This window comes from Watersipora subatra, chromosome 1, assembly GCF_963576615.1.
Source record: "Watersipora subatra chromosome 1, tzWatSuba1.1, whole genome shotgun sequence".
Taxonomy (NCBI): Eukaryota; Metazoa; Bryozoa; class Gymnolaemata; order Cheilostomatida; family Watersiporidae; genus Watersipora; species Watersipora subatra.
In genome coordinates this window covers 49,327,943-49,341,689 of record NC_088708.1, presented here as the reverse complement: position 1 = coordinate 49,341,689, position 13,747 = coordinate 49,327,943, and the positions used below count along the sequence as shown (strand labels likewise).

At 36.4% G+C, this 13,747-nt stretch overlaps 1 protein-coding gene across 1 annotated transcript in view; it reads right to left on the bottom strand.

Annotated features, from left to right (window-relative positions):
- Positions 1–13,747, bottom strand: part of LOC137388477 (uncharacterized) — a 59,959-nt gene that overhangs the window by 24,180 nt on the left and 22,032 nt on the right. Inside the window, exons 8-11 of the mRNA XM_068074966.1 lie at positions 10,078–10,154; positions 9,524–9,638; positions 9,392–9,440; positions 2,808–3,193 (exon numbers count right to left, since the gene is read on the bottom strand). Coding sequence (XP_067931067.1) covers positions 2,808–3,193; positions 9,392–9,440; positions 9,524–9,638; positions 10,078–10,154 — 627 coding nt within the window. The remainder of the gene's footprint in view (positions 1–2,807; positions 3,194–9,391; positions 9,441–9,523; positions 9,639–10,077; positions 10,155–13,747) is intronic.

The following is a 13,747-nucleotide window of genomic DNA, read 5'->3' as shown; positions in this document are numbered from 1 at the left end:
AAAAAAACTATTTTTATAATCTTTAGCTCTTTTGGCATATAATTCGTATTAACAACTCAAACCCTCGACAAGCGGAAGAAGCTTTTTCATTCTTTTAACTGGGCATGTAGTAAGATAGATAATTTGAATAAAACAATTTTCCTCATGTGAAGGATTAGTAGTCTGGTCAACCATGGAGGATATAGAAATATTACAGGGATTAAAGGGATTACAGGGACTAAAGAGCTCAGTTCTTCCCTATTAATTCCCCTGCGTTTGAGCTGTCAGACGGAGTCAAGGAGGAGTCCATTTTGGCTGTAGAGCCAGGTGATTGGTGCTTGTACAGTACCGCAATCACTAAGGCCTTAAACCACTTCTTGCCTCAACTCAAATCAGCTACTCAGGTCTGTCAATTTCATCCAATCAACAGGCAACCTTAATATACATGTATATTCCCCTTTAAGGCAAGACAATACGTAATAGATATATATATCATTAGTCGGTGAAGTTGCTCGTTCCTGGTGAGACCTTGACACAATTATATTCCAGGAACTAAAAAATCAAAGTGTGGCATTCATTGTTGAGTCAGCGTCTTGAGAAACTACTGCTTTTCCAAGATCCACTATACAATTCTCTTCCTGAATGACAAACTGTGAATTTGATTGGCCAAGTTGTACAATAGACAAATCTGTTGAAGACTACAATAGTGTATCTTCAAAGGCTGTCATTCTAACTAACTTCCTGAAAATGAACCTCTTGTTCTAAAAATACTATCAAAGTCATAGATGGTTACGCATGAGCCATATAACGTCTCTCAGCTGTAGCCAACCATCTGCTAGGGTTTCCTAGAGACGCATTCCTTTGAAAATAACTAATTTTATATCCTATTATCATACTGAGTAGAACAGAATTTTAAGTGAGGTGAAGATAAAAAGGAGGGGGAGTAGCGTACAGACAGATTAAATACTATATCTCTAATTTAATGATGCTATTTTTCCAGAGAGATCATTGTTCAGTCGGAATTCATGGCAAACGAATTTATCTTTTAAAAAAATATTACCGTAGTCACACGGAGACAAGTCAGATTAATGTAGCTGGGTGCCGCTCAAAAAGAATATTTTTAAGGAAGACTCCAGGAGTGAGCCAGCATCTAGTATGTTCCAGAGTTATTACAATTTGTGTAAAAAAGATGCTCTACTTTTTAGTCTATAGGACTGTTCACTTTTGACAACAAGGCACTATTTTTATAAGTAATCTTGATGGTATGACCGAATTATCAGTAAACGAGAGATATGGTAAGAACATACTCACCAAGTTACTACTTACTACTTACACTTACTTAGTGACAATTACTAAGTTACTACGATAGGAAACCAACTGAGGCACATCAACTCACGATCTCAAAAATGTACAATAATTTCACATCCTCAAAAGTGAACTTACCAACAAAGCATATCATAAAGGCTGTTTGATTGAAACTGGGTTAACAGGTTGCCACTTATATTTAACTGTTAACAGAGAAATTATGAAAACCATAAACCATTTATATAACACGCAAGAGAAGGGTAAGAAAGCATAAGAAATACCCTAATATAATTAATCATCTAATATCTACTATTTACCAGGTGCAAGTAATTTTGCCCTTTATGTAAGGATTGATCTTACTGGCTGTGTTGTTTTGTTAAGATAAACTAAATGCATTGCGTAGCCTTTTGGACCCCCAACAAACACTCCCTATTAAAATTGAACTAACAGCATTGAAGTGATGCAAAGAAAAACAATATTAATGTAAAGCTAAAACATCGAGTTTTAATTTATCAAAAATCTAATTTGAAATTTTTGTCTTTGTAGACCCAGTCTAGAGATATAATAGTTTGAATGAGACCCTTCATTGGAACACTCAGATTCGAGCGGATGTGTAATTATGAAGCTATAGTTGCAAATAGATTGACAGAATAGAGACATGTAATGTTGCAATTGGAACACAATAAGCGATATCAATTATGATAGAGAGTCAGCTGCGCAACTAGTGATGTCATTTTGGCACATATTTTCCCACTGAGTGTTTTAATTGCAATAAAGTTGTGTAAAGTTTAATCTTGAAACATCCTGGCAATCAGATCACCTCAAACATGAAAAGCAATCTCAAATGGTAGAAAAATACCGATACTTTCTGATAAAATTGACTAAGATTTTGTCCAAGTTCACCTTTAACACTGCTATCTAAAAACTCATTAATGGGTTATTAGTAGGGTGGGTTTCCATCCATCCTTGGTTAGAGATCTGCGAGTTTGCACAGCTCAAGTGTACTTTGTGAAAATCATATACATGTAGAGCTATAAATATGAAGACCTGCAAACCAGCGCATAAAGTTCAAGGTCACTCTATCTTATCATATCTATTTGATTGGTCTAAAGATAAAATAAGCCTGTATCTTCACAGGCTAACCCACTAATCATCTGCAGGGCATACAATCATATTTGTTACAAGAAACGCTCACTAATGCACCAACTTGGTACGGCCTCTGAGGGAAAGAACGGTGGTGTCAACTGCTCTTCAGTGATATGACTCTTTAGTTACATGTTCAGAATCATGATTGAAAAATGGCTAGTTCTTTGGTCACCAGAGGAAATAGTAAAACAACAACTCTATAATATTGTATAGAAAAACAGCCTAAAAATGCTTTGTTTTTGGAGATTAGAATTTAACAATCTAGCAAAATGCGTTGATAAACTTTTCTAATTAGTAAACTGGCAAGATATCTGTTAGTTCGTAGCCCCTCTATTACTCCTCCCTTCACCACTTCCTCTCTCAACTCCCTATTACACCTCCCTCCACCACTTCCTCTCCTAACCCCTCTATTACTCCTCCCTCCACCACTTCCTCTCTTAACCCCTCGACTACTTCTCCCTCCACCACATCCTCTCCTAACCCCTCTATTACTCCTCCCTCCACCACATCCTCTCCTAACCCCTCTATTACTCCTCCCTCCACCACTTCCTCTCCTAACCCCTCTATTACTCCTCCCTCCACCACTTCCTCTCTTAACCCCTCGACTACTTCTCCCTCCACCACATCCTCTCCTAACCCCTCTATTACTCCTCCCTCCACCACTTCCTCTCCTAACCCCTCTATTACTCCTCCCTCCACCACTTCCTCTCTTAACCCCTCTACTACTTCTCCCTCCACTACTTCCCCCTTAACCGACTCCTTTCTAAAGCAATTGAATACAATGAAACCCAAGCTTTATTAAATGAACTATTTATACAGAATAATCAAATACTCTAAAAAGAAGTCTGACTGATTTGCTCGATGAGCAGTACAGGCAATACTGGCACAAGCAAAGCTATTGTATTTGAGCAAGGTAGGTAATGTTAGAGCACACAAAGCTAGTATAAATGAACAGGGTAGGTGATGACTGATGAACTCAGAGCTAGTATAAATGGGCAGCACAGATCTTACAGCACCTTGTTCATATCCTGCTACAAATACGCATAAATTGGCAACCGATCTACAACAATCTATTTGCAAAAACAAGAAAATATTTTAGGAATTTTTTTTTACCTCTGGAAGTAACAAGACGAAGTAATAAAATATATATAGTATATGTAATATATTATGAATATAGTATTTATATTATATATAATATTATATATAATATAAAGATAAATTAAATATGATGCCTATTTATTGCACACCACTCTTGATAAATGGTCCTGTGAGTTTACAGAAACTAACTAACACAATATTTGTGTCATATAATTGATTCACAGGGTAGAACCGAGTGATGTTTGCACTCAGTAAATGCGCAGGAAACTACATTCATGTCTCAGCACTACTCATAATTCCTTGCTCAACAAAATGTTTGTTTTCAATGCAAATTCCTACGTTCATCTTAGTGCGAGACGTGACGCTATGGTGACGCCATTCCTTGGTGATACATGTAAAATTGTCGCTGCGCCTCTTCCTTATTGCGCCTATCAATAATAGTTATGTATCCTGTTAGAGGCCAGCCAGAGTGACCAATCATTAAACAGTGTAAACATGAAGAATTTGGCTCATGAATCAGTGCAACCTGACAGGTGTAGCTCCCGTTACCATATGACATAAGCCAGTCACGCTCCGCAGCAATTTATGTCAATAAGCAATAACAAAACTTGTGTGGACCTGGTAAACTTTTTTAGCGTTATATGTTAGCCTACTATTGAGTTGTCTTCAAAATATTTACTTAAAAATCTATGTAAGGTTGTTTGTAGTTCAGCCTCATCGTTATTGTGTTTTGTAGCTTGTATAGCTGTTTGTACTCAGAATGTACCTATATTTGTAAACACTCACATATAATATAGCATGTTTTGTCATGTTGCTGAGAGGTGCAACATTAACTTCAACAAAACTTTTAGTTGTTTTCAACATAATAAAAAATATGAACAGAATTGGTTGGTCAGTATGATATATGTTACAAAACTACTGCACTAAGCACTGCTGCAATAAACACTACTGCACTAAACACTACTGCAAGAAATACTACTGCACTAAACACTACTGCACTGAGGACTACTGCACTAAGCACTACTGCACTAAGCACTACTGCACTAAACACTACTGCACTAAATACTGCTGCAATAAACACTACTGCACTAAACACTACTGCACTAAGCATTACTGCACTACTGTAATTAAGGAAGCCTGCTTTAATCTAGATAATTATGCTGGGGTCGATTGTCAGCGCGAAGATAAAAACTCTCATGTTGTTGATAAGTCAACCTCTAACTAGACTAAAGTTGGATGACAGAGCTGTAATAGTCTGCAACTAGTTAAAATGACAAGGAAGCTATACAAGTCACTGTTTGTTTTCATGCATTAGTGGTAGGTGCTTAGTAGTTAGGGACTAGAGGGCCAGTGCTTTGCAGGCATTAATAATGGGCGATCAGTAGTTAGCAATTAGTATATAACAACTAGGAAAATGTTTACATGCCTTGATGAGTTAGTGGTTAGTGCATTAGTGGTTAGTGTATTAGTGGTTAGCGCAGCAATGGTTAGTGCATTAGTGGTTACTGCATTAGTGGTTAGTGCATTAAAATTTCTTGACCCACTATTTGAACTCTTAACTCTCAGTAGTTTTCCTGCAGATTCATGTAGCTGAACACAGTTGTTTATGGCGCCTTACAGTGCCTCGCGTTGCGCGTTCACAACTCGAGTTGTACAACTCGAGTTGCACAACTCGAGTTGTGAACACGCAACGCGACTTTTCAAAAGTAAGGTGCAATATATCGGTATTACGGTAGCATAACCGTAGATCTAGTTATATTAACAATGGTATATCAATAGGCACCCGTTAGCTAATAGAAATTAAACTATGTTTGTACTGTAAAACTAAAACTAATAACGAACTATTAGAATTATACTGTGCCGAGTTTGCAACTCGAGTTGTACAACTCGAGTTGCACAACTCGAGTTGTACAACTCGAGTTTGTAAATATAACTCGAGTTGTACAACTCGAGTTGCACAACTCGAGTTCATCAAAACCCAAGCCGAGTTCTTTCAACAGCAACTCGAGTTCAACAACTCGGCTTGAGAACATCTCATCATTTTATTTTCTCTAGCTAAATGGAATTTTTTTGTGCATCATTAAACGCCGTTAAAATAATTTCTATGTTCATTTTCGGTGTTCATTCAGTTTCTTGTCAGATTCTAGAGAGATGACTCTTTTTTCATTTGAAAAAGAAGTTGCCCGGCTGGCTGCGAATTTCTTTTTCCCAAACAGGTTTACATACGGCAGTAAAATTTTGGCTCATGATTGGCTTTAGTAATTGAGTTTTAGTAACCAAAACTTACATCATTACATTAGAAATCAATAGTTATAATTAGAAAGGAACACAAAATTCGAAATAAAGTAGCAAAACTGATGTTATCATTCAAAAAGTGCTGTTAAAACGTAAGAGGTGCTCACTTAAAACTCATTAATTTAAGCCATTTTGAATAAAATTTTGGAATTTTGTGTTCCTCTCAAATTATAACTATTGACTTTCAATGTAATGATGTAGGTTTTGATTACTAAAACTCAATTACTAAAGCCAATCATGAGCCAAAATTTTACTGCCGTATGTAAACCTATTTGGGAAAAAAATTTTGCTGTTCGGTTCTCATATAGATTGTTCTTAGTTTGCTTTTTACATTCTACAATTGTTTTTGTCTCGTTATATTTATAGAAATGAATATGCGCAAATCTCGCCAATATATATAATTTAAATATGTATACATATTTAAATTATTATTATTAAATTTCTGTAAATGAGACACCCCAATTACTCACTTTGCTTTCTTTAATGATTAAACCCAGGCCGAGTTGTACAATTCGGCAACTCCAGTTGGACAACACGGCAACTCGAGTTGTACAACTCGAGTTGTGAACGCGCAACGCGAGGCACTGTAAGGCGCCATAGTTGTTAATGAGTAGACTATAATTTATAATTTATTAGTGGTTACCTCGAAAGGGTTCGAAGAAGGCCTTCACGTATCTCTTACAATCTGAAACAAACATATATAAAGATCTAGTGTCGCCAATGGGAAAGCCGAGCTGTACTGAAGGATATCGCAATAGGCCATAACCTATAATGGGAGAGTGATGATTACTAGATGAAAAAAGTTGAGGGGGGGGGGTAAGAGGGCGGGAAAAGAAAGAGTGGGGTAACTATAAAAGCTATGGACGGAGGCTTTCTATGAAGATCTGAAGATATCATTCTTTTTCAAATCCTATTAGGTAATTGTTGATATCAGTTGTGGCAGAAGTTAACAGGAAGCCATCGGAATAGCACATTCATGTTACCAACACATGGTTTTCAGGTAGTAATATACAACGACATAGAGTATATCCTAAACCTTAAATTTATTGAGTAGACAAGAGAACTAACAGGATGACACTTGGGCATTTTCCACGATCCTACAAGTAGGGAAGAGAAGCGTTATCACATTTGGCTATGCGCCAAAAGACTCTTTACACAACCATCATTGACAATAGGTTCATTTTCAGTTTTCCATAAACCCAGCATTTTCTGATGAAATTTTACTTCCTGGAAAGTTTGTAAGTACAAAGAAAGGAATTCTTACTACAAGAACTGATAAGTAGGCTTCTAAGTATGTGAGACACAAGAACAGGTTAAGTTACAGAACTGTCAGCCTGCTATTAATTTAAAGGGAGTTCCATCGCATGGTCATGTTTAACATTTTCTTATCATTATGAAGCTAAAGTAAACAATCCACCGTAACGCTGAGAAAGGGATAGAAAGTAGCGGTGGGTGCACGTGCACTGCATTCAAGGACACGCATACGCTGATCCTATCAGAGTCCTTGTCTGAATGAAAAATTCTTATGCTTTTAACTATTTTACATTTGCATTTATTTTACTGCTGTCACACCACTGTCACACCACTGTCATACCACTCTCATACCACTGTTACACTGCTGTCACACCACTGTCATACTACTGTCATACCACTGTCACACCACTGTCATACCACTGTCATACCACTGTTACACTGCTGTCACACCACTGTCATACTACTGTCATACCACTGTCATACTACTGTCACACCACTGTCATACCACTGTCATACCACTGTCATACCACTGTCATACCCTTGTTACACTGCTGTCACGCCACTGTCATACTACTGTCACACCACTGTCATACCACTGTCATGCCACTGTCACACCACTGTTATACCACTGTTACACTGCTGTCACACCACTGTTACACTGCTGTCACACCACTGTCACACCACTGTTATACCACTGTCATACCACTGTTACACCACTGTCATACCACTGTCATACCACTGTCATACCGCTGTTCCATTGCTGTCACACCACAGCATTTGTCTTAACATGTAATGAAAAACATCATTTTCTTGATGATTACTACTGCCAATAAAAAGCTATGCATATATAAAAAATAACTAAAGTCTATTTGAGAAACTAAATTAATACAACAATGACCAATGAAAAGAGCTTATAGTTATCACTTCGCCTTAAAGACATGCGATTGAAAGTTTACGTGTCGATTTGACGATGCATCGCTTTAGAAATACAGATGGTGTTAGAGGTAGGTACCTGGTAAAACTTACTTTAAAATAAGTGAAGTTTAACTTAACTAGGCCATTTATTATTTTTACATTTCAATTTTTTGCTTTCTCCATTTCAAAATTATTTGAAAATCACTGAAAGTTGTAAAATAGAAATTACTTTGGGGTTTAACTGTAGTTAATAAAATAAATATAACTACTGTGGGTTTGACTGTAATTAGTAGAATAAACATAACTACTGTGGGTTTAACTGCACTTAGTAAAATAAATATAATTACTGTGGGTTTGACTGTAATTAGTAAAACAAATATAATTACTGTGGGTTTGACTGTAATTAGTAAAATAAATATAATTACTGTGGGTTTGACTGTAATTAGTAAAACAAATATAGATACATAGACACATTTCACAATGTCCACTTCAAGACATGTAAAGCATTATCCAATATCCAATCGTTTCTTTTTATTTAGAGGTAAAATCATTCTCAACCTTCAATTAAATAAACGTTTTTGATTAAAGTTTAAAAGTGAAAATATGTCAAAATTAAATCATTACATCATAAAAATTTTCAAAGGCTGTCACTCTAACTAACTTCCTGAAAATGAACCTCTTGTTCTAAAAATACTATGAAAGTCATAGATGGTTACGCATGAGCCGTATAACGTCTCTCAGCTGTAGCCAACCATCTGCTAGGGTTTCCTAGAGACGCATTCCTTTGAAAGTAACCAAGTTTATATCCTATTATCATACTGAGTAGTATAGAATCTTAAGTAAGTTGAAAATAAAAAAGGAGGGAAGTAGAGTACAGACAGATTAAATACTATATCTCTAATCTAATAATTTGTATTCATTCGGAAAAAATTTTGTAGTCACTACGGATCTCATTTGCTATCTTTTGGCTGCAATTGTTACAATTGACAAACGCTAAAAGTTGCTTTGCAGCTTTTGAGCTTTTCCTAGAGCGAAGCTCAAGCAGACGGAAGTGTAGTAGCGGGGCAATCCTTTGAAAGGCCTGTCCTATTGTGTTTTATTAACTTTTGAATCTATTTGATCGCGGGCATCCATCCTTATTATTTTATTAATATTTTATGCCCCCTGATTCCTTTTATGTAAATTCTGGAAAAGCAAGATAATTGAATACATTTCAAGTAAAATTTAATGCAATTGGTTTTCTCATTAAAATGTTTTATAACCTGCCAAATATGTCACTTGAAGGGCTGGTACAAAAATCACTCTGTCAATTTATTATTGTACATCCTCCTCTTATGCACTTTGTATTCATTTCGGGGTCAGGAAACAGGTTGTGTCCTGATTGTGTCATGATGAGCACCTGCTAGCACCTGCTAGCTGACTGCAAAGAGTGTAACCAGGACGTTTTCCTGATGTGTAATACAATGTATATGGTACGGTCAACATGATGTTGTCTTCTGTTATGATCTGAGGTGTTAGCTGGAGTACTTACTGAGTATTTCATACTCATATGACGAGTGGCTCTCTGTAACGGAGAGAAGTGTGATACTGATGCACAGCAGCACGATGCCACAGATGACTCCATATACAATGTTTAGCCCGAGCGCCTACAAAATGCAGTAAAAACTCACTCTGTCTGACTGTTTGAGATGAGTAATACAGCTTGGACACCTTGTGACATAGAAACCTGTCTAGACCACATGTACTGAGCAGATGTATAGCCCAACAGCCTATAAGGTAGATACTGCTGTCTGAATGTATATCAACAACTTCATTTAAAGGTATTTAGGCTCGTTAATAATTCATTTTTGACACGAAACAGAAACAGATGCCAAATGCATTTTCTTTACAGCTATTCACTGTTTTTCAAGGATTTCTGTTTTCCATCATCAAATGTAAACGAGTCAACTATTAGAAATTGCAAGTGCAGATGAACCAAAAACAAGGCAAATTTCTTGCATTTCCTCAAAATTGCCTCTATTCTTCTAATTGCCTTTGTTTAATACATCTTCTGTACATTTTGCATCAAAAAATGTTAAAACTTACCGCTATAAACAGCCCGAGACAAGCTCCACCGATGTTACCAAGCAATATCATACCTCCCATTATACCAGAGTTCATACCTGACAAACACACACCGGTTAAATTTGTCATTAACCGAGTCCATAGTTTCCATGCACATACACTATAGGCCTACTAGGTGTCAATAGCAAAGTTCACACCTCACAAGCACTTGCCATACACTGTGTTGATACAGATTTGACTATATCATCTCCAAGATTAAAAAATCAGATTATGCTTAAAGCCTACCCTAGGACACTTATATTTCGCTAGTGTTTAGTTTCGTGAGTAGCATACATAGTAAAATTTCGCTGCACCTCTGATGAGTGCGAAAATATAGTGATGTGAAAATAAATGCAGTGGAACAAACATAATTAGATTCCTCAGGTTCAGTTCACCGATAAGAAAAAAAATTCAATTTGGGACTAGTTTGTAATTGTGAACCGCAGGTAGAATGGTGTGGCCAAGATCGATAATGCAATTTGACCGCTTGCTGCCATTTGTTTCTTGGACTATCAATGAACATAGCTATTTAATTTCGCGTTTTCGCTCGTTAGTTATGATAGTTTAGTTTCGCACATGAATTTTTCGCGAGAGGATGACTCCGCGAAAACGCGAAAATTAGATGAGGCGAATATATAAGTGTCCTAGAGTATACAGCAGATTCTTCAAATCAGTAACATTTGTCAGCATGTCAATGTTTTAGCTACAGGCATATCTAACATGACAAAGGTTTTAGCTGCAGACATAACTAACAGGGCAAATGTTTCAGCTACAGACATATATAACATGGCAAATGTTTCAGCTACAGGCATAACTAACATGGCAAATGTTTTAGCTGCAGACATTACTAACAGGGCAAATGTTTCAGCTACAGACATATATAATATGGCAAATGTTTCAGCTACACACATACGGTAACTAGCTTGACAGACTTTATAACGAGACAGCTTCTTGAGGAATATCAATAAAGGTTGTTATCATTAAATACATATATCAATAACAATCAATCACAAAAGGTTCACTCAGCTACAAGGAAACTTTTTACATAACCCTTTATATTTCCCTTTGCATAAGCATGACATGCCTGGGCATAAGAATTTTTGTAATGAAAAGAGGAAGTAAGTATTTGGAACTCTGACAAGGAAATCCTTTTCTCCTAGTAAGTAAAAGAGACATTCTTGCACACTTGAGGTGCCGTAATCGCTATATTTACCAATTTGTCACTACTTGCAATATGAAAATATTATTTGATAATTCTAATGTAACATGTATAAAAAGTCTATCAGGATCTGCGGATAATGCTCTAAATGATATTACTAGACAGATTAGTATAAAAACAAAATACAGGTATAGCTACTGGTACTACCTGCCAATCTATCAAGTGTTTTATATTGAACCTGCAAGCTAATATTAAGCTGATTGCTGTATACAGAATAGAAATGTACCCAGTGCTTATGGAGTAGCAATCAGAACAACTTTGTCAATTTTTAATTTAAAATAATGTGTGTGGAACCGCAAGCAAAAAGGCTGCTGTCAAGCGCATCCAAACCAGAGTGTCAAGGCCTAAGGCTAAATAAAGGTCAGAATAAAGTGTAAGGACGATATAAAGAAGGTTTAAGGGAGGTTTAAGGTCAACTGAAGGTCAAACATGGTCCAAGGAAGGTAAAATGAAGGTTAAAAGATAATTTAAGGAAGGTCTAGGGAAGGTCAAAGGTTAAGTAAGAGCGAGGAAATGAGGAGTTATAAAGTGATTACTAAACATCTCCAATTAGTCATATCATCTTTAAATGTATAGCATTTTTTATAAGCTTGGCTTTTGTGTAGTGATGCAGAATAGCATTGTTATTAATGCTACTCTGCAATATTTGGATCTCGGTTGACGATATCGGATAGACGAAATAATCCCGGTTGACGATATCCAGTAGACCAAATAATGTCCGTTGATGATATCTGATAGACCAAATAATCCTGGTTGACGATATCTGATAGACCAAATAATCTCGATTGACGATACCTGATAGACCAAATAATCTCGGTTGACGATATCTGATAGACCAAATAACCTCGGTTGACGATATCTGATAGACCAAATAATCTCGGTTGACGATATCTGATAGACCAAATAATCTCGGTTGACGATATCTGATAGACCAAATAATCTCGGTTGATGATATCTGATAGACCAAATAATCTCGGTTGATGATATCTGATAGACCAAATAATCTCGGTTGACGATATCTGATAGACCAAATAATCTCGGTTGATGATATCTGATAGACCAAATAATCTCAGTTGATGATATCTGATAGATCAAATAATCTCGGTTGACGATATCTGATAGACCAAATAATCTCGGTTGATGATATCTGATAGACCAAATAATCTCGGTTGATGATATCTGATAGACCAAATAATCTCGGTTGATGATATCTGATAGACCAAATAATCTCGGTTGATGATATCTGATAGACCAAATAATCTCGGTTGATGATATCTGATAGACCAAATAATCTCGGTTGATGATATCTGATAGACCAAATAATCTCGGTTGATGATATCTGATAGACCAAATAATCTCGGTTGATGATATCTGATAGACCAAATAATCTCGGTTGATGATATCTGATAGACCAAATAATCTCAGTTGACGATATCTGATAGACCAAATAATCTCGTTTGACAATATCTGATAAACCAAATAATCTCGGTTGATGATATCTGATAGACCAAATAGATAGAGAAAAGGAAAGCGAGAAAAACTGTTATCATGAACTTATCTGTAAGATGTTCCCATGATGCATGAATCATAGTTTCAATTCAGATTTATCTCAGTTTCAACTCATGGAAAGCAGGCTTTATCTTAGCTTAACGCCTGATTCCCATATATATACGTTGCAAACAAATGATATAGCAGGATTTGGCAGGATCGCAGGGCTATCGGGAATGAAATGGGAACCTACACACTGAGTATCACTGGTAGTTGCTGGCGGTCAATGCAAGAGCTCAGCGCTGTTGAACATTCGCAAGGAGCCACAGGCAAAATCTTCCTGAAATGCATCGAACATGTGAAGGTCAGCACGTTGGCAAAGTAAGGGGAGCCTGGTAAGGGGAGCCTTTATATGCAATCATCAGCGCCGCAGCTTTATGTGAACATTAGCCAATGAGCCTATCGCTGCAAGTGCTGTGTGAAATTACTGCCTGCCTGCAGCCGATATGAGAACCAAGCTTTACTAGATCATAAGCCAGGTTAGGTCTGGCAATTTGCTTTATCATTCATCATAGTCCAACTTCAAAGCTAATTAGTTCCAACAAATTAGTCTTATAAGAAAATGCTGTATCCCATTTAGTTAGTTCCTTATCCTTATACCTAACAATAAATAGCATAGATGATTACACATGCATTTTTAACAAAATCATTTTTACATGGGTGCATGGTGAACTATACGAATACTAAATAAAAATAATATATTACTTGTACAAAGCTTAGCTATTGAAGCAATAATCATCAATAATCAAGATAAAAGAAGTTATATTACCACCTTATTATGGGAACCCTAACTCAAAAGGTAAAATTGCTGATAGGAATATGCCATATGTAATTTACTTTAAATTTTCACTGTGAAGTTTCGACTAACTCTGCTTTTACATTTCT